We start from the raw sequence: 22,539 nt of genomic DNA on the forward strand, positions 1-22,539 counted from the left end.
TGGAACGTGCGTGCAAATTACAGTAACAACAAACAGAACCCACAGCGTTCATTTTTTACGTTCCTTAAGACTTGTGAGAGGTACGAATGATCACATCACGTGACTCTTTATTTACCATTGTCTTGTAAACCTACAGGCATTTGACGAGGACCAGTAAACTACCGATTTAAAAAAAAATACTCCAACTCCGACGTATAAAACAGTTTCAAACTTTACCAGTGAATTAACTTGTTAAATACTGGACTTAACCATGTAAACTGGAACACATTTAGGAAAGGTTTGGAATTACGTTCAACGTTCGTTAGAAGTCGCTAAGTCCTATCGTTCTCACATACTGGGCGAATAAATGTGGGTATGTGTGAGCCGACAGCTGCACTGCTCAAGACAAACTCACTATTTCTAACTGTGGTATTTGTCTTTGTGTGTTAAGCTTTTAACACACAACCTTATAATAAACAGACGATGGCAACATCTTAAATTTTAAAGTCGGTCAGTATCTACTGGAATGTTGAAAATCAAATATTTTTTGCTAGTATAAGGCAATCTGCAACTTAAGCCGGGTTCCGGCTCAGTAATATAGATTCTTTTTAGGTGTACGAAATGATTGGCATACAGTGGAAAAGAACATCTTTCGCAAAATGTCGTGGTGTGGCTACAGAATAACATCGAGAATTTTTTGGTACATTTTGAGCTAAATCAGTTTATAAATGTGTAAAATAGACTGAAAGTGGTTTGGAACCAGTACCAACCTACTGCTTTCTATGAAGGGAAAACTGCATAACAGACATGACGAAAAAATGTGCAAAGCGATAAAGATGGTTTGTTCGACACTGATGAAACTAATATGCAACTATTGTCACTAAATCAAGAACCAGAACAGAGCCATAAATATCAGAACTTTCAATACAGACGACTTTTACGGTTCGAGCAGGTAGATTAAACAAAATTACTCGTATGTTGGTAAACAAATGAAGTGTAGGAATGTGCAGATCATTACATTCCGTGAAAAATTATTACCTGACAACCAGGGAGGCTAACATACACTGCTGGCCATTAAAATTGCTACACCACGAAGATGACGTACTACAGACGCGAAATTTAACCGACAGGAAGAAGATGCTGAGATAGGCAAATGATTTGCTTTTCAGAGCATTCACACAAGGTTGGCGCCGGTGGCGACACCTACAACGTGCTGACATGAACCAAGTTTCCAACCGATTTCACATACACAAACAGCAGTTGACCGGCGTTGCCTGGTGAAACGTTGTTGTGATGGCTCGTGTAAGGAGGAGACATGCGTACCATCACGTTTCCGACTTTGATAAAGGTCGTATTGTAGCCTATCGCGTCTGCGGTTTATCGTATCGCGACAATGCTGCTCGCATTGGTCGATATCCAATGATTGTTAGCAGAACATGGAATCGGTGGGTTCCGGAGGGTAATACGGAACACCGTGCTGGAACCCAACGGCCTCGTATCACGAGCAGTCGAGATGACAGGCATCTTATCCGCATGGCTGTAACGGATCGTGCAGCCACGTCTCGATCCCTGAGTCAACAGATGGGGACGTTTGCAAGACAACAACCATCTGCACGAACAGTTGGACGACGTTTGGAGCAGCACGGACTATCAGCTCGAGGGCCGTGGCTGCGGTTACCCTTGACGCTGCATCACAGACAGGAGCGCCTGCGTTGGTGTACTCGACGACGAACCTTCCTTGCACGAATGGCAAAACGTCATTTTTTCGGATGAATCCAGGTTCTGTTTACAGCATCGTGATGGTCGCATCTGTGTTTGGCGACATCGAGATGAACGCACATTGGAAGCGTGTATTCGTCATCGCCATACTGCCGTATCCCCCAGCGTGATGGTATGGGGTGCCATTGGTTACACGTCTCGGTCACCTCTTGTTCGCACTGACGGAACTTTGAACAGTGGACGTTACATTTCAGATGTGTTACGACCCGTGGCTCTACCCTTCATTCGACCCGTGTGAAACCCTACATTTCAGCAGCATAATGCACGACCGCATGATGCAGGACCTGTGCGGGCGTTTCTGGAAACAGAAAATGTTCGACTGCTGCCCTGGCCAGCATATTGTCCAGATCTCTCACCAAATGAAAACGTCTGGCCAATGGTGGCCGAGCAACTGGCTCGTCACAATACGCCAGTCACTGCTATTGATGAACTGTGGTATCGTGTTGAAGCTGCACGGGCAGCTGTACCTGTACACGTCATCCAAGCTCTGTTTGACTGAATGCCCAGGTGTATCAAGGCCGTTATTACGGCCAGAGGTGATTGTTCTGGGTAGTGATTTCTCAGGATCTATGGACCCAGATAGCGTAAAAATGTAATCATGTGTCAGTTCTAGTATAATGTATTAGTCAAATGAATACCCGTTTATGATCTGCATTTCTTCTTGGTGTAGCAATTTTAATGGCCAGTAGTGTAATTACAAATTCACAGTTTTCGGATTTGTTTTCCTTTACTTGTACAGTAAATCCTTGCTTCTCTGCATGTTTCATGATTCTAGACCAACGGGACGTACTCTGTAGTCAGCAAGGTATGTGCCGTAAATGGCCGCATCTTTTGACTATACTGACTTAGAAGCTTCACTGCTTTACATAGTCAAGGGGCCACATACCTCAGTACTTGTTACATCTCTCCCTTTCCGAGAAAGAGAGATGTAAACAATCAGCCAGGCAAACAACGAAGTGATCCTGTAAACCGTTCAGTTTTTAACGATTGGGATACAGAACCACAAAAAGTGGCTGAATCAGCCACAAGTTGAGTACAGACTCTGATGAGGAGCTCTGTTCAGTTTTATGGATTTCATCTAACACCACTGAGACTAATATCCACATCACCTACATCTGCGGCCGGCCTGTGTGGCCGAGCGGTTCTAGGCGCTACAGTCTGGAACCGCGCGACCACTACGGTCGCAGGTTCGAATCCTGCCTCGGGCATGGGTGTGTGTGACGTCCTTAGGTTAGTTAGGTTTAAGTAGTTCTAAGTTCTAGGAGACTGATCACCTCAGTAGTTAAGTCCCATAGTGCTCAGAGCCATTTGAATCTTTTGGGATCCTATCCGGACCTAGCGACTCAATTGTTTTCCACTATTTCGGTTTCCTTCTCTATGCCAGGGATGGCTACTGCTATAGGATAGTGTGTGCGACTGCCAAAGGATGACATGTTTATACAGTCTTTCTGCGTGAATGGTTTTAAAAAAGTTGAACTCTGCTTTTCTTCTCTTCTACTTCCATACCAGATTGGTCAACGAGTGCCGCCATGGAAGCGTTATGCCCACTTAGCCGTTCTACACAGGATCACAACTTTCTTTGGGTTCTCTGCCATGTCTTCTGCTGAGGTGTGACGGCGGCACTTGTTGCACGGTTCGCGCTTTGATCTTCCTACAGCCGCACGAGTCTCTACTAACTCTTTGCTGCCGTCCTTTGGACGTTCCCTTTTGAACCGGTGGCGCATCAGCGCTGGCTCGTTCAGCTTTTTTCCGGATCCTGGTGCCGGACAGCGGTCCGCCCTCCGCAGCCTCGGCAGTCCCTCTGAGCTGCGGCCGTCACCTCCGGCGCCCGCCACACTGGAACTCGACGACGCCCATCCGCCGTCTGACACTCAGAGGGCTGCTCACAACTTCTGGTATGCTTCTTCCGAATAAGTGATCCCCAGCCTATTTGACTGGTTTATTAACTTTAATGCTCGTGGCGAGATCACGATCACTTATCCCTCTCCCAACACCGACACCGTCGATAACGTGACGCCTGTTAGTAGCTACGAGGTCTCAAATATCTACATTCCGTGTGGTAACTCCAACTACCTGCTCAAGAATCTTTCCGGAAAATGTGTTCAAAAGTACTTCACAAGACTCTCGGGCCGAACACGCTGCAATGAATTCCTAGATGTCCCACTGTATATTCGGCAGGTTAAAAACGCCTCTCACTAACACTGCAAGACTTGGGTATTCTCGTGCTACTGAGAGTAGACTGTCTTTGGATTATTCTAAAACTGTGACGGTGTAATCGGGCAACTGGTAAAAATATCCGATAATGAACTCGCATATTGTCGTGCTGGTGTCGGTCAGAATATACGCTACAGGTCACACAAATTGCTACACCAAGAAGAAATACAGATGATAAACGTGTATTCATTGGACAAATGTATTATACTAGAACTGACATGTGATTACATTTTCACGCAATTTGGGTGCATAGCTCCTGAGAAATCAGTACCCAGAACAACCACCTCTGGTCGTAATAACGGCCTCGATACGCCTGGGCATTGAGTCAAACAGATCTTGGATGGCGTGTACAGATACAGCTGCCCATGCAGCTTCAACACGATACTACAGATCATCGAGAGTAGTAACTGGTGTATTGTGACGAGCCAGTTGCTCGGCCACCATTGACCACACGTTTTCAATTGGTGAGAGATATGGAGAATGTGCTGGCCAGGGCAGCAGTCGAACATTTGCTGTATCCAGAAAGGCCCGTACAGGACCTGCAACATGCGGTCCTGCATTACCCTGCTGAAATGTAGGGTTTCGCAGGGATCGAATGAAGATTACAGCCATGGGTCGTAACACATCTGAAATGTAACGTCCACTGTTCAAAGTGCCGTCAATACGAACAAGAGGTCACCGAGACGTGTAGCCAATGGTATCACTTACCATCGTGTCGGGTGATACGACAGTATGGCGATGACGAATACACGCTTCCAATGTGCGTTCATCTCGATGTCGCCAAACACAGATGCGACCATCATGATGCTGTAAACAGAACCTGGATTCGTCCGAAAAAATTACGTTTTGCCATTCGTGCACCCGGGTTCGTCGTCGAGTACACCATCGCACCCGCTACTGTCTGTGATGCAGCGTCAAGGATAACCGCAGCCACGGTCTCCGAGCTGATAGTCCATGACGCTGCAAACGTCGTCGAACTGTTCGTGCAGATGGTTGTTGTCTTGCAAACGTCCCCATCTGTTGAATCAAGTATCGAGACGTGGCTGCACGATCCGTTACAGCCATTCGGATAAGATGCCTGTCATGTCGACTGCTAGTGATACGAGGCCGTTGGGATCCAGCACGGCGTTCCGTATTACCCTCCCGAACCCACCGATTCCATATTCTGCTAACAGTCATTGGATCTCGACCACCGCAAGCAGCAGTGTCGCGATACGATAAACCGCAATCGCGATAGGCTACAATCCGACCTTTATCAAAGTCGGAAACGTGATGGTACGCATTTCTCCTCCTTACACGAGGCATCACAAGAACGTTTCATCAGGCAACGCTCGTCAACTGCTGTTTGTGTATGAGAAATGGGTTGCAAACTTTTCTCATGTCAGCACGTTGTAGGTGTCGCCACCTCCGCCAACCTTGAGTGAATGCCCTGAAACGCTAATCATTTGCCTATCTCAGCATCTTCTTCCTGTCGGTTAAATTTCGCGTCTGAAGCAGGTCATCTTCGTGGTGTACCGATTTTAATGGCCATTAGTGTAATAGGCACAAGTCGGAATTGGTACGATACGAAATGCAGACGTGGTTTGATTAATGCTAATATTTGTTATTTTTTACACGACCAGAGATGAAGCTTTACGTAATCTGTTATAATGATCCGCATGGAAATTAAGCACTGAACCTTGTATCCTGTGGACAGACCCCTTCTGAGAAGCCACCGCAGCAGTTGGTTGGAGTAGGACATTCGTACAAATTCAGTACTGTTTTCTTCGGGCTAGAGAACCTGCTTTCCTAAAATCATTTCACTATCCAGTTCTACGTTTTTAATTGATTTGTGTCCAAATAAGCCTCATTCTAAAACATTCGCTTATTTATCAGTTCCGTTTTTGAATTAATAAATGTTTCGCCGCTATTCATCCACAGCTCACTCCACATAACTCAGTGACAGAAGATTGTTCAAGGCAGGTTATACCCTTCACTCTCCCACGCGGTCGTTAGGACTTGTTTTGCATTCTGGGTGCATGGGAATTTCTGCAGAACATTGTCGATCTTTTCTCTGAAGCTTCTTTGTACAGCCTTTACTGAACAGCAGAAAAAACAGTTGTCGCAGCCAGGGCGGTAACAACACGCCTCCCACCTGTACCCAGTTCCGACAGGAAGAGTCCCTTCGCGTGGCTGACATCTCATTGACAGCAGTAGGTTTGCCTTTCGCCCGTCAGAGCCCGCTGACAAGGGAACCCGTGAGCTCGAGGTTGCAAAAGGCCAAAGATGTTTACGGCTTTCGACGCCCCACATAGTGTCTACCTCGCAACCGCAGCCTTGGCTGCTACTGGCAACAGGGGACGGGGCTGCAGGCATCTTAGGGTAAGCACAACATGAGGCTACGAAGCGTGGATGGGCGGCGTAGTCGGCCAGCGACACACAACAGCGCCACACTGCTAGTGGTGTCGATATGAGGCGGAGCAGTGGCAACGATAACGAAGCAGACACTGAGGCGCTAAAGAAACTGTGAAACGTCCCCTTAGAAGAATTATACATAACTGTGCTTAAACTGACACACAATATTTTTTAGCGCAACGCAATCTGACTTTCAATAATCCCTACAAGCAGGAGGTGCGGGTTTGAGTCGTGGCGTTACACAAATTTTGAATTCACCCCAGATATTTAATCTCACGTACATTCGTCACAAGTGGCCGCTTTCCCGTTCTCCCTCCACGTCATTCTAAGTTGATTAACACACCAGTAGTGCTCACCGCTCATTTCTTTATAGCGGACCTAATCGCGCTCCTGCGGCCGCCACCGTAGCCCACAAATCTGTCGCCATCGGTTTCTGTCTTCCCAGGTTTCCTCGAACGGGGCGACGTGCGCAGTGCTCAGCACACTGGACTCGCATTCGAGAGGACGACAGTTCGAATCCCTGTCGAGCCACCCACATTTAGGTTTCTTTGCTTTCCCTAAATCGCTCCAGCCAAATGTTTCCTTTGAAAGGATGCAGCCAATTTCCTTCTCCATAAGAGAAAAATTCGGAGCTTGTGTTCCATTCCTAATGACCTCGATATGGATAGGACGTTAAACCGTAACCTTCCTTCCTATCCTTCCTGTCTCGTCTTCTTCAGTTTCTGTTTCTCTCGTGACTTTTTTTACCCCATCTAACCAGGTAATTTTCGGTATTCTTCATCTCATTCTTCCCTGTGGATGGTACATTAGGCTGTACAATGCGGAATCTTATTCTGGTTGGTGGATGTCTCGCCAACTTGTTACGTCGCTTGTCTGTTTGGATTTCCCGCCGAACACCTTTGCTCTGCATGTTGCATCGTAGCCCCTGCAGCAGCCTGTTGCGCACTTGTGAATGCAATCAAGACTACTTCTTTCTTTCTTCCTATCCCTTCACTACCCCTCTGTGTACCCTGAGATTATCTCTCCATCTTTCCCAATATTTGGCAACGTGGATACACCGGTTCCCGTCTGATCACCGACGTTAAGCGCTGTCGGGCGTGGCCGCCACTTGTATGGGTCACCATCCGGGCCGCCATGTGCTGTTGCCATTTTTTGGGGTGCACTCGGCCTCGTGATGCTAATTGAGGAGCTATTCGACCGAATAGTAGCGGCTCCGGTCACAGAAAACCATCGTAACGACCGGGAGAGTGGTGTGCTGACCACACGCCCCTCCTATCCGCATCCTCATCTGAGGATGACACGGCGGTCGGATGGTCCCGATGGGCCACTTGTGGCCTGATAACGGAGTGGTTTTCCCAATATTTACTTTACCAGCTGGTAATTTATTTCTTACAATTCGAGTCAATAACGCAACAAGAAACTTTCGATACCAGTTGGATCTAAATAATTCTGTTAATACACATATTCATAAAAAATAAATTGTCTCGTATTTAAATATTCAGAATATACATACCTGATGACGCTTTGGCCCACTTCTCACCCTTATTCGAGCAGTTATTCCGCTTGGCATTGGGTGATAGAGTTGTTGAATGTCTTATTGAGGGATATCGTTCCCAACTCTGTCCATGAGACTGTCAAAATCTCGAGACTGCCCACAGTGCTCCATACATTCACAGTTCTGAACAGGACCGGCGACCTTGCTGGCAGGGTAGGGCTCGGCAAATACGAAGACGAGCGGCAGGCACTGTCGCCGGCTGTGGACGAGCGTCACGTTGCTGGAGTGTGAGCCCAGAATGGCCCGCCACGAAGGGAGACCAGACGAGGCGTAGAACATCGCCGAGGTAGAGCCGTGCTGTGAGGGGCGGCAGACGAGAACAGGGCGGAGCTGCTGCCGCACGAAGTGGCCGCCAGGCAGCTGGCTGTCGGGTCATACGGGGGGCGACCGTAAGGCTGGTCCCCCACCGCCGTCCGGGCTGTCTCCAGACACGCCTTCGCCGCGGTACTCCAGACAATTCCACTCCAGTCGACGACATTCTGGGCCGAAGACGTATTGGAGATGTCCCGGGCAGCTGTGGGACACCGCCCTGACTTCACTCGCTGTATGTCCTGGAGTGATGGGCTGCAATTCACCGAATAACTGCTCGAACACTTCTTCAAGGTGTAAAAAATCAGCTCGTAGTATAAGCCAGCGTTCATAACTTGAAAACCACTCGATACTGTTGTGTCAGGTATTTTTTTTCATTTTTGAAGAGTATAAAAACTCACCTTGTAGCTTAACCTAACTGACATTATTTCTTACGTTTTTTTGTTTGTTTTTCCAAAGAAATGATTCCATATTTGCCATTCGGACCATCGCACTGAATAGAATGCGGTAAGGTAACGTTTTGTGAAATCAGTTGGTGAACGTTGAATTTATAAGGAATATCATCTTAAAGGTAGCACATGATGTTGTTTAATGCACAATTTAGAATATAGAAAATGTATTATCCGAAAAATATCCTTAACAATCAGAAAATATTTTACTGTCATTTTGAAAAACATAGTTAATTTTAATGCTTGATATTTAGTTACTGTTACTGTCAACTTTATTGAATCTCAGCACTCGTGCACCATATGTATATTCTGTCGGAGCTCCTCTGGTCGTTGGAAGTGTGGCGCCTCGCGACGTCCTGTCAGAGCTCCTCTGCTCGTTGGAAGTGTGGCGCCTCGCGACGTCCTGTCAGAGCTCCTCTGCTCGCAGGAAGTGTGGAATCTCGACGTGGCACGGGCTCAGCACGCCGTCTGGAGCCACCTGCAGAAATATTGAGCCGCGATGCCTCTGTAGCCGCGCATACTTGCAAATGTGGCCCCGATGCAGGATTTTGTTCACCAACTGACCGGTCGATTGTGTCCGATAAATGCTCGGTCGGACTCATGTCGAGGAGTCTGCTGAACTGTCTAGATTGTTCTTCAAACCAATCGCGAAATTCCGAGATCTTATGTCGCAAAGACATTCAGACAACTTGCTGTTTACTCACACTACGTATATTGGGATGCTTCATACGTTCGCTTCGTTTTTGTTTTGCATGTTGTTATTCAGCTTGTTATGGGTTTATTTATCGACTGTCATTCTTTATTTGTAGTTCACTATTGATACTTGAGTTTACCTATTGTGTCACTTTGTCATTTACATTTATTTTACATTTACATCCATACTCCGCAAGCCACCTGACGGTGTGTGGCGGAGGGTCATAGTAAATGGCGCCTTGGACGCTACGAAATGGAGTACCGAGTGAAGAAATCTCAACTTTCCGAGATATCTTCCGCTTGAGTTTAGTAGAGGCTGGCACCAGCAGAGGCTGCCACAAACATTTGCACCGTATGTGAGGATAATGCAGCTGGGCAGAACACGGCAAGAAAATGGTTTTCTCGTTTTCAGGAAGGCCGTTTTGTCATTAGTGACTCCCCACGTGCAGCAAGACTTTCGTGTCTGATGAAAATCGTTTAAGCCCATTGATCCACCGTGATCCACTTTATTCTACTCAAGAATTGGCACGTGTGATGAACTGTGATGATTCCACCGTCGTGCGACATTTGCATGCAATAGACAAGGTACAAAAATCGGGTATACGCGTACGGCATACTCTAAGCCAAAATCACAAAAATAAGCAGGTGACCGTATGTGCATCTGTGCTTGCTCGTCATGAATTTGCTCGCGAACAACACCGACCATTCCTATCCCGTAACGTTACCGGTGACGAGAAATGGTGTCTTTATGCTGTCGTTGTTGTGGTCTTCAGTGCAGAGACTGGTTTGATGCAGTCCTCTATGCTACTCTATCCTGAGCAAGCTTCTTCATCTCCCAGTACCTACTGCAACCTACCTCCTTCTGAATCTGCTTGGTGTATTCATCTCTTGGTTTACCCTCTACGATTTTTACCCTCCACGCTGACCTTCAGTGATAAATTGGTGATCCCTTGATGCCTCAGAACTTGTACTAACAACCGATCCCTTCTTCTAGGCAAGTTGTGCCACAAACCTCTCTTCTCCCCAATTCTATTCAGTTCCACCTCATTAGTTATTAGATCTGCCCATCTAATATTCAGCATTCTTCTGTAGCACCACATCTTGGAAAGCTTCTATTCTCTTCTTGCCTACACTAGTTATCGTCAACATTTCAGATCCATACAAGGCTACACTCCATGCAAATACTTTGGGAGCAGACTTGCTGACACTTAAATCTATTTTCGACGTTAAAAAATTTCTCTGTTTCAAAAAGGCTTCCCTTGCCATTCCCAATCTACATTCCCATGCTAACGGAAGAAAGAAAAAAAAAGGAATGGTTGAACCCAAACAAAATTCAGAACTCTACGTACAAAGACAAAAGATGGTGTCATGCATCTGGTGGGACAACGACAGTATGGTGTACTACGAATTGCTTCGGTGAGCTGTATCCATCAGTGTTGAAATTTATTGTCAACAGATGAGACGTCTTGCAGCCGCGATCCAAAAACAATTACCAGGAAGACAGAATGAAGTGATGCCACTTCAGGATAACGCCCGCCCACATTCTGCTCGACTGAAAAAAGAAGACTATAGAGGAGATCCGTTGGGAAGTCATTCTGGACCCACCATATTCACTTGATCATGCGCCCTCAAATTTTCACCTCTTCCGCACTCTAAGGTAGAGCCTTCCGGATGAAAATGCACTCCGATCATGGCTCGATGAGTTCATCGACTCTAAATGACGTAGCTCCTAGTCGAGCGTTATGGACGTTACCCCAGCGTTAGCAGAATTATAAACAGTGAAGAGGAATATATTATTGAGCACTGAAGTCTCTCTCATGCATATCTGTTTTGTTTGTTTAACTTATGGAAAAGCACTGTGAACTTATCCACCAGACCAACATAAGTATCAAATTAATTACATTGTATCGTATGAAATAGAACTTACCAACCAATAAATGCATTGCCACAAATACGATAGTTCAAAAGTCAAAGAGTAAATATTTTGCCTAATTCACGTAATATTCTTCAAATGAAAAAATATGTCGTAGTAAACAGCTTTGAAAATTGGCTGTGTTCTTCCTTGTGGTTAAGGCTACCTCCATACCAAATTTTATCGTATTTCGTTCATGGGATGAATGTGGAACGGTGACAGAAGGAGTTACTTTCGCATTTACAAGTACGGGTGAAGAGTGAACCAATTATGAGAAAGGCGAAAAAGAAGCAAAAAGGATTTCTTTTGCCTGTCCACTAAACAGAAACAGTCCGTATTCCTTTATCAACAGATGAAGACGTTTGAATCGTAAGACAAATAGTGAAACCGATACCAACCACCAATCTGAAGGAATATTTATATCGTATATTGTTCGTTTACCATTGTCGCTTTCATACTGAGCTCTCACCATTAGGATGGCTCTTAGCGTGGTGCCTGTCTGCGGCATACGCCTGAAATGCGGCAGGCCCGCCGAGCTGATGCGTCTGGCCGGTAGCATACCAACAGCGGCTTTTCTGCTGGGCCTCTATTCTAGTGGTTGCACCGCAGGTGCGAGGAATACTTGAAATTGCACTGAACAGAAATCGTCCAGCGATTCAGACAATTTAAATCAAATCCCTAAAGTGGTAGATACAACAGTTTCCTAACGATATCCGATAACAACATAAAGGTTTTCTGGGTATGGTACCGGGTCATTATGTATAAAACTACTGACCCTGGAGAAAAGCCAACGTTTCGGCCATTGATGCAGCGGCCTTCTTCTGGGACTTGGCCGAAACGTTGGTTTTTCTCCAGCAGCAGTAGTCTTATACATTATGACGCGGTACCATACCAATAATACTTTTATGTTGACTGACTGTGGCCGCGGAAGCCTACGCTATTATAATATCCGATAACGTTCGAGACTCGTGAAAACACACCTAAGCGCCTCAATGAACATTTCTTGCTTACCGACGCTTCATACAATTTCATTTATCAGCTACAGAATCTATCCTCCCATCTTCAATCCGACTCACAGACGCGTGTATCACCATCTATATCCCCCTTTTTTTCCTTAGTTCGCCACGAATTTCTCTCCTGTGCCAAACTCTTCATGTCGCCATCTCGGAGTAGCACCCTACATCCTTAGTTATTTGTTGGACGTTTTCCATCCAGTCTCTGTCTTGCTCTACAGGTTTTACCCTCCACAGCTCCCCCTACCACCGAGAAAGGTATTCCCTGATGTCTTTCCATGTATCCCATCAGCCTGTCCCTTCACATTGTCAGTTTTTCCATATGTTCCCCTCTTCGCCGATTCTGCGGAGAACCTCCTCATTCCCTGCCTTACCGGTCCATCTTGTTTTCAACACTCTTCAGTAGCACCCCATCTCCAAAGCTTCGATTTTCATCTTTTCCGGTTTTCCTGCGGTCCATGGTGCACCACCAACTAACGCTGTGCTCCAGACGTACGTCTGAGAAGTTTCTTCCTGATATTAAGGCCGACGCTCCGTCATCGATTATTTTGTTCCCAAGCAGTAGAATTCCCACGTTTTGTCCTCTGCATCGTCCCCAAGTTTGATGTCAAGTTTGCCCTAATCTTATTTGTCGTAGCGGCTTCTGTAGTTACTCTCAATCCATTTCATCTCACGGTTCCCTGCCCTCTCAGCAGGAAAGCGATCTCTGGATATGAATTATATAATCTTCCTGAGCCGAGCGGTTCTAGGCGTTTCAGTCTGGAACCGCGCTGCTGCTACGGTCGCAGGTTCGAATCCTGCCTCGGGCTTGGATGTGTGGGATGTCCTTAGGTTAGTTAGTTTTAAGCAGTTCTTATGGGACTTATGACCTCAGATGTTAAGTCCCATGGTGCTCAAAGCCATTTGAACCATTTAATCATCCTGCTGGATATGTTTATTTGTCTAGATCGAAATAAATGTGTGCAGCGTGGTCAAAAACAGTTTGCAAAGCGTGTTAGGGTGTTGCAGAGAAATAATTGCTGGTAAAAAAATTCGGTGTGTTGCGTCATTGGCGAGTTAATTAGCATCGAAGTTAACCATTCAGATCGTCGCGTTCGAAAATGTAAATGGGCCGGCGGATACGGTGCAGACAACTTGTTTCGGCCATCTTGAGATCACCTACATACATCGACTATTGTTCCACTCTTTGTAGAGCCCTGTCACTTGGTGATGGACACAACTGCGAATAACTCACTGAATATTACCCAGAAAAGAGTCTGATCAAATATATTTGGCTCATAGGATATTTACAATAACAATGAATGACAGTTTATGCCATGGTCAGGAGATGAACCAGTGTCTCCTTGCTTACTAAACAGGAGCGCTGCCATCGCACTACCGCAGCACTACGGCTAACATAGCTGCATGGACTGCCCAAGTCGAATGCCCACCCCAACACAAACTTCAGCTCACGTCCTCAGCTCGTTTTTCCCTTCTTAGGTCATCACTATCCCCAAGGTTCTCTGGCACTGGAATAGCACCCCAGCATTGGAATGTATGAGGAAATGCTTTACCTCAACTGTAGGCGATCTGCATATCTTGTAATTAAATTTTCGTCCAGACATTTCAGTCTCATCTTTATCTATGATAATGATGGAAGCTGAAAAAAGAATTAAAATTCATGCTACAGCCAGGACTTGCCAGGACTTGAACATAGGTCTCCTTCCTTACTAGATAAGAATGCTAGCAATTACACCACCACTGCACTACTGCCAAGTGTCGTCTAATGGCTACCACTTCCGTGTAGTAAACAAGGAGACCTGGGTTCAAGACCTGACCGTGGCATAAATGTTAATTTATTTCTTCTGCTTTTATTATTATGGTAGATAAAGATGAGACTCAAATTTCGTGAGGGAACTTGAATTATAAGACCATGGGATCCATGCCTTGTCCACGGGTGACCGCTGCGCGTTCTGACTTGAGCCTCTTCTTCAGCGAGTCACTCCCAGACGCGTCCACGACTAAATAATAGTGCACTGCGTGTAGCGGCACCAGGGTCTATGTATGTACATGATGTAAGGATGGGAATTTTGCTCGTCGATTTTCGTCCCGAAATTCTTCTTCGCAGTGACATTAGAGATCCTTATCACTGACATAGTTTCACTGTGATTTCTCACTTCTAAATATTTCCCTGCGTTTACTCAATTGACGCTTTCACATGTAAAGTTGAATAGTAGGCGGGAATGATTACGGCAGTGCCTTTACAAGCTCAGCGCTTCTTTCACTTCTTTGCTTTCTATTCCCTGTTGTTTCAGAAGATGTCAGTGACTTGCAGCGATTGATTCCTTTGTTGAAATGTAGATAATGTGTGCACTCCAGGATGCGAGAAAATCTTAGTATACAGTGACAAAAATATTAGTAATTGGTAGGAATCAGTCAGCTCACAGAAATACCTCGCTGTAACACTTGGTAGGGATATGAAATGGAACGGTGGCGTACCCTCAGTCGTAGACAAAGTAGGCTTTGCTCTGTAGGCAGGGCATCGGGAGAATGCAGTCACTGCTTACGAAAGACCGGTGCAGCGCGCCGTAGAATAGTGGCCGACTGGGTGCTGTGTGGGGCCCGCACCGAGGCATGTACAGGCAAGCAACTTAACGTATACAACGCGACGCTGTATAATATTTTAAGCTCAGCTAAATTACAGGTGAATTTCACTCCACTAATAAATGAATACAATTTGAGTATATGGGCAGACAAATTTCCCATTTGGTTACAACAGCCGTAGCTACGGCCGCCCACAACTTCCTCACTCAGGCTCATTAAATGGCGCAGAATCTAACTTGTCTGAAACATATAAAGACAATCCTGTTTACAAAAGTTCTCAAAATAGAAAAACCAAAACGCATGAGTCATACACACGGGGGGGACACTCACAGTTAATAACATTAACATTTGAAAAATATTTAAAAAAAGAAATTTTAGGAATTTCTGCCAGTAAACTTACGGCAAACACAGACGCTCGCAAGGTCGGACTTGCGAACTTTTACAACATTCAAGGCAGCAATTCCTACCCGTAATGAAATGGTAAACTTTTGCATGGCAAGAAAACACACTAATGACCAACTAGCTGTACAGAACACGTAAGCACGTTGAGTAAAAGCTTTAAAAGGTATTGAATTGGAAAAAAAACCACACAACAGTTTTTTGGTGACTAGAAATAATATAAAAAAATCCACTACGGCGTACATTATCAACCTTGCTTGATTATAGCCAAATATACATAAACACAAATTTACGTAAAGTTACAGCTTCCAGATGGGCAGGAATTCGTTATTCAATAGACTAGCTCTTACCACGAGGCAAAAGGAGTTTTTCCTTTTTTCCTTCTACACGTGAGTCTAGTAACACTAGCTAGGGCAGGCGAGAGAATGGATCAGGTCTCAGTGCCTTGCACTTAAACAGTGCAATCAGTGGTGCCTTAGGCTTTCACAGACATGGCAGAGGCTAACAGTCGAATAAACCCGTAGGTTTTGACTCACCTTCATGAGGCTGGGCAGACGACAATGAATGGCGGGAAACCCCCCAAAAATACGGTTGGTATAATTGAATAAGTAAATTCAATCCAATTCAATCTGTTAACAATCAATACTGAACTTGTGGTGCTTTACGACACCCAGGACTGAACCACCGCAGCACCTCCAAATGCTCTGCCGAGCCGCCCGCTGCCGGCAGGAAGGCGCGCCGATTTCCAGAGCCTGCTCGCCGGTCGACAGCATACGGCCGAACTGCAGAGTATTCCCCTCGCGGCCGGCGGTCCGCGTGCTGTCCCTCTGGCACCGGCACAGAAGTCGCTTCTCGATGCCGCGACTGCCAACCCTCCACGAGAGCCCGTACAGCCACTCCTTAAACCCAAGCGAACAGCCCACTTTCGCCCTTTCCCGCCGGAGGGAGACACCGAAGCCTTCAATTGCGACAACGGCGCCACCGCCAGAAAACGGAGGGCGACTGCTTCACGCTACACGCCGCGGCTCGCTTTTCAAAGCTGACTTCACTACGGCTCAGGTATCACAGAGAAACTGACGACAGACGGCCGAATATAGACGTAATCTGTCTACAGAGGTTCGAGGACCAGCTGTTAAGTGATGACTCTGGGAGTACGCTACGAAGCGCTACCTACCGCCCCGATACAGACTGTGAAGACGGTGTCAGCCTAAACGGAGCCCTCGCAGACATTTTCCCGCCGCTCAATACATGAGCGGCACGGGAAGAAGATCTAACGACTGCTACAGTGGAACGTATCCACCCAGTGCAGCTCGCAGTCGCTTGCAGGGTTTTGGACGTAGTCGTAGATTCAGCGAGTAGCGATCGGGCTGTGAATTGTTGCAGACAGTCCTGGGTACTGCCGCCTCCGGTAAGCAAACCTTGGCAGTAGGCGAAGCGCAGCGCTGCACGGAAGCCTCTCAGACTGCCACTGACGTCTAGCTCTCCAGACCCACAGCTCAGGCTAAAGGCTGTTCCTGACACGTGCCATGCGGTGCTCAAGTAAGCTCACCACTATACAGCTCACGTCGCTATGTTACAAACTACTTCCTTCATCCATGAAGGGACAGTATTTCACGAAGTACACTCCTGGAAATGGAAAAAAGAACACATTGACACCGGTGTGTCAGACCCACCATACTTGCTCCGGACACTGCGAGAGGGCTGTACAAGCAATGATCACACGCACGGCACAGCGGACACACCAGGAACCGCGGTGTTGGCTGTCGAATGGCGCTAGCTGCGCAGCATTTGTGCACCGCCGCCGTCACTGTCAGCCAGTTTGCCGTGGCATACGGAGCTCCATAGCAGTCTTTAACACTGGTAGCATGCCGCGACAGCGTGGACGTGAACCGTATGTGCAGTTGACGGACTTTGAGCGAGGGCGTATAGTGGGCATGCGGGAGGCCGGGTGGACGTACCGCCGAATTGCTCAACAAGTGGGGCGTGAGGTCTCCACAGTACATCGATGTTGTCGCCAGTGGTCGGCGGAAGGTGCACGTGCCCGTCGACCTGGGACCGGACCGCAGCGACGCACGGATCCACGCCAAGACCGTAGGATCCTACGCAGTGCCGGAGGGGACCGCACCGCCACTTCCCAGCAAATTAGGGACACTGTTGCTCCTGGGGTATCGGCGAGGACCATTCGCAATCGTCTCCATGAAGCTGGGCTACGGTCCCGCACACCGCCAGACCTCTTCCGCTCACGCCCCAACATCGTGCAGCCCGCCTCCAGTGGTGTCGCGACAGGCGTGAATGGAGGGACGAATGGAGACGTGTCGTCTTCAGCGATGAGAGTCGCTTCTGCCTTGGTGCCAATGATGGTCGTATGCGTGTTTGGCGCCGTGCAGGTGAGCGCCACAATCAGGACTGCATACGACCGAGGCACACAGGGCCAACACCCGGCATCATGGTGTGGGGAGCGATCTCCTACACTGGCCGTACACCTCTGGTGATCGTCGAGGGGACACTGAATAGTGCACGGTACATCCAAACCGTCATCGAACCCATCGTTCTACCATTCCTAGACCGGCAGGGGAACTTGCTGTTCCAACAGGACAATGCACGTCCGCATGTATCCCGTGCCACCCAACGTGCTCTAGAAGGTGTAAGTCAACTACCCTGGCCAGCAAGATCTCCGGATCTGTCCCCCATTGAGCATGTTTGGGACTGGATGAAGCGTCGTCTCACGCGGTCTGCACGTCCAGCACGAACGCTGGTCCAACTGAGGCGCCAGGTGGAAATGGCATGGCAAGCCGTTCCACAGGACTACATCCAGCATCTCTACGATCGTCTCCATGGGAGAATAGCAGCCTGCATTGCTGCGAAAGGTGGATATACACTGTAGTAGTGCCGACATTGTGCATGCTCTGTTGCCTGTGTCTATGTGCCTGTGGTTCTGTCAGTGTGATCATGTGATGTATCTGACCCCAGGAATGTGTCAATAAAGTTTCCCCTTCCTGGGACAATGAATTCACGGTGTCCTTATTTTAATTTCCAGGAGTGTAGTTGTAGCTGCTGCTGTGTTCTGATGAACGAACGTCGCGATGCTGATTCTAGGATTGATGAAAACAGCCTGACTTTGAAACTTCCTGGCAGATTAAAAATGTCTGCTGGAACGAGATTAGAACTCGATACCTTTGCCTTTCGCGGGCAAGTGCTCCAGCGACTGAGCTACCCGAGCACGACTCACTGCTCGTCCTCAGAGCTTCAGTCCTGCCAGTATCTCGCGTCCCACCTTCCGAGGCGAGCACTTGCCCGGGAATGGCAAAGGTCCCGTGTTCGACTCTCGGTCCGGCACACAGCTTCAATCTGCCAGGGAGTTTCATATCGACGCACACTCCGCAGCAGAGATAAAATCTCTCTCCAGAAATCTCCAGTCCGATTCCCAATTAACACGTACATTTAGCCTTACCTGCTAATTTACCGATGTCTCAAATGCGGCCAGCATCGTCCAACATCTCGTCTGGGGGAGGTTAGTGGTTGCTGAAGCAAATAGTTCGAGGAGGCTACAGGGGAATTCTACAGACCGGAAACTGACAAATTTGATAAAAAACTTGCCTATTTCCTCAAAAAAATGAAAATTTGAGATAGTGTATTACCACTTAATTACGACTTGCCTATACAGAGCTGATCTACCTAGTCAGGAAGGCCTTGCTGCAGGATCAGATAAAAGAAACTACTACTTTCAACATAAAGTAGCTTTCTGATAGCTCGTCCAGCCTCTGATCGGGAAATAACACACCGAGAGATTCGTCAAAACCGCTAATAGCCAAGAGCGGATTGTAGCTCAGGTTAGCTTCAGCGCTCGCAGAGGTTTAGATGAAAACTGTTGCATTTGTGTCATTTCACGACAGAAATAATAGCCGCTGCATCATGATGAATGCGGAACAGCACTATCTGGAACTGTGGCTGCTGCCGACAACAGTAAGTACGGCCGAGGGCTTAACAAGCAGGGCAGCACCTGCGCCGCTCAAGATGACGGACCGCCTGCAGTGAAGAGCTGCGGGCTACTGAGCACGGAGGGGTGGCGTGGAGCTCCCGTGGGCAGGGCTGCAGCCGGGGTGTGTTGTGTGCAGCGTGGCCCAGCCACACTCCGGGTGTGTTGTGTGCAGCGCGGCCCAGGCACACTCCAGGTGTGTTGTGTGCAGCACGGCCCAGCCACACACCGAGTGTGTTGTGTGCAGCGCGGCCCAGCCACACTCCGGGTGTGTTGTGTTCAGTGCGGGCCAGCCACACTCCGGGTGTGTTGTGTGCAGTGGAGCCCAGCCACACTCCGGGTGTGTTGTGTGCAGCACGGCCCAGCCACACTCCAGATGTGCTGTGTGCAGCAAAGCCCAGCCACACTCCGGGTGTGTTGTGTGCAGCGTGGCCCAGCCACACTCCGGGTGTGTTGTGTGCAGCGCGGGCCAGCCACACTCCAGGTGTGCTGTGTGCAGCGCGGCCGAGCCACACTATGGGTGTGTTGTGTGCAGCGTGGCCGAGCCACACTATGGGTGTGTTGTGTGCAGCGCCGCCCAGCCACACTTCGGATGTGTTGTGTGCAGCATGGCCCAGCCGCACCCTGCAGGGCTGGCGATGCTAGAGGGCCGGCAGCCCTGCCAAAGCACGGGGCTGGCCAGCAGCTCACAACAACGGCTCGACCAACTTTTGTGTCTAGTCGCCATGTTGGAAACTATTACAAATAATTAAACCGAGGCTCGGAAAATTCCTCCCTCCCCAAGAGACAACAGTGCACTCATTAGGCTTGCCTTGGTGACCCCTAAATGGGGGGAGGGATGTTTTGATACCGTGTAATTAGCGATTAATTTCATCAACTTTTGGAATGTTATTCGGAGCGATCCCTACATACACGAAGTCTGTTACAAGAATTCCGGAGTTTTTTCCATAACATTTCTCTACGTTTGCCTTCTACTTACCGTGCACAGTCTCCTTTCAAGTACTCTCCTCAAGAACTAGTACACCAATCCCAACGCCGTTCCCACTCCCGGGAGCAGTCTCGGTACGCGAATTTTATTTTCTCCCGTTTACCGTTGCAAATCTGCTTCCTTTTCGCCGTGGTTTTCAAATTTCGAAATAAAAAATGTTCGCAGGGGCCAGGACTGGAGAGTACGAAGCATCAGGCAGCACAGCGATTTCCTCTTTGTGCGATAGTCACGCGCCAACAGGGACGGACGTGCGGGTCATTATCGCGAACGAATTGTCTCACGACATTTCACGCCATTCCCTTCGAACATTTTTCTCAGGCTTCGCAACACACCCCGGCTAGCACCTTTTCCCTGTGGTACGAATTCGTGATGAACTAATCCTTCAAAGTCAAAGAAAGCTGTCAGCATCGCTTTGACATTTGACCTGATGTGACGAGGAGATAAAGAAAGAGTGGAATGTGAAAGAGTTGAACAGTGAGATAGGGGAAGAGGAGAGGAAATGGACAGAGAAGCGGAACAGGAGATGGATAGAGTGAGAGGGGTGGAGAAGGTGGGCAGAGTGAGAGGGGTGGAGAAGGTGGGCAGAGTGTGAAGGGGAAGGAGGACAGAGATGCAGGAAGAGATGAACAGAGTGAGGAGGAAGACTGGAATAAATACATACCCGATCAACGCCGTGTACTCAGCTACTGTTTTTTTTTTTTTCTACTGACTGGTTTGATGCGGCCCGCCACGAGCTCCTTTCCCTTTCCTGTGCTAACCTCTTCATCTCAGAGTAGCACTTGCAACTTACGTCCTCAATTATTTGCTTGACGTATTCCAATCTCTGTCTTCCTCTACAGTTTTTGCCCTCTACAGCCCCCTCTAGTACCATGGAAGTAATCCCCTCATGTCTTAGCAGATGTCCTATCATCCTGTCCCTTCTCCTTATCAGTGTTTTCCACATATTCCTTTCCTCTCCGGTTCTGCGTAGAACCTCCTCATTCCTTACCTTATCAGTCCACCTAATTTTCAACATTCGTCCATAGCACCACATCTCAAATACTTCGATTCACTTCTGTTCCTGTTTTCCCACAGTCCATGTTTCACTACCATACAATGCTGTACTCCAGACGTACATCCTCAGAAATTTCTTCCTCAAATTAAGGCCGGTATTTGATATTAGTAGACTTCTCTTGGCCAGAAATGCCTTTTTTGCCATAGCGAGTCTGCTTTTGATGGCCTCCTTGCTCCATCCGTCATTGGTTATTTTACTGCCTAGGTAGCAGAATTCCTTAACTTCATTGACTTCGTCACCATCAATCCTGATGTTAAATTTCTCGCTGTTCTCATTTCTACTACTTCTCATTACCTTCGTCTTTCTCCGATTTACTCTCAAACCATATTGTGTACTCATTAGACTGTTCATTCCGTTCAGCAGATCATTTAATTCTTCTTCACTTTCACTCAGGATAGCAATGTCATCAGCGAATCGAATCATTGATATCCTTTCACCTTGTATTTTAATTCCACTCCTGAACCTCTCTTTTATTTCCATCATTGCTTCCTCGATGTACAGATAGAAGAGTAGGGGCGAAAGGCTACACCCTTGTTATATTCCCTTCTTAATACGAGCACTTCGTTCCTGATCGTCCACTCTTATTATTCCCTCTTGGTTGTTGTAAATATTGTATATGACCCGTCTCTCCCTATAGCTTACCCCAACTATTTTCAGAGTCTTGAACAGCTTGCACCATTTTATATTGTCGAACGCTTTTTCCAGGTCGACAAAACCTATGAACGTGTCTTGATTTTTCTTTAGCCTTGCTTCCATTATTAGCCTTAACGTCAGAATTGCCTCTCTCGTGCCTTTACTTTTCCTAAAGCCAAACTGATCGTCACCTAGCGCGTTCTCAATTTTCTTTTCCATTCTTCTGTATATTGTTCTTGTAAGCAGCTTCGATGCATGAGCTGTTAAGCTGCTTGTGCCATAATTCTCGCACTTGTCAGCTCTCGCCATCTTCGGAATTGTGTGGATGATGCTTTTCCGAAAGTCAGATGGTATGTCGCCAGACTCATATATTCTACACAACAACGTGAATAGTCGTTTTGTTGCCACTTCCCCTAATGATTTTAGAAATTCTGATGGAATGTTATCTATCCCTTCTGCCTTATTTGACCGTAAGTCCTCCAAAGCTCTTTTAAATTCCGATTCTAATACTGGATCCCCTATCTCTTCTAAATCGACTCCTGTTTCTTCTTCTATCACATCAGACAAATCTTCCCCCTCATAGAGGCTTTCAATGTATTCTTTCCACCT

The 22,539-nt window shown here is 47.3% G+C and overlaps 1 protein-coding gene across 1 annotated transcript; it reads right to left on the reverse strand.

Moving 5' to 3' along the window:
* Positions 1-19,260: 19,260 nt before the first annotated feature.
* LOC126295001 (sialidase-like) lies at positions 19,261-19,982 on the reverse strand. The gene is made up of 2 exons (XM_049987255.1): positions 19,843-19,982; positions 19,261-19,744 (listed from the first exon to the last, which is right to left on the reverse strand). The coding sequence occupies exons 1-2, from the start codon at positions 19,980-19,982 to the stop codon at positions 19,261-19,263; spliced, it is 624 nt and encodes a 207-aa protein (XP_049843212.1).
* Positions 19,983-22,539: the final 2,557 nt, after the last annotated feature.

The sequence above is a fragment of the Schistocerca gregaria genome, chromosome 11, assembly GCF_023897955.1.
Source record: "Schistocerca gregaria isolate iqSchGreg1 chromosome 11, iqSchGreg1.2, whole genome shotgun sequence".
Lineage (NCBI taxonomy): Eukaryota > Metazoa > Arthropoda > Insecta > Orthoptera > Acrididae > Schistocerca > Schistocerca gregaria.

Coding starts and splice junctions, on each gene's coding strand:
- LOC126295001 (XM_049987255.1), bottom strand. CDS start 19,982: ATGGCGACTAGACACAAAAGTTGGTCGAGCCGTTGTTGTGAGCTGCTG. Junction 19,745..19,842: donor CTGCACACAACACATCCGAA/GTGTGGCTGGGC, acceptor CGCTGCACACAG/CACACCTGGAGTGTGGCTGG.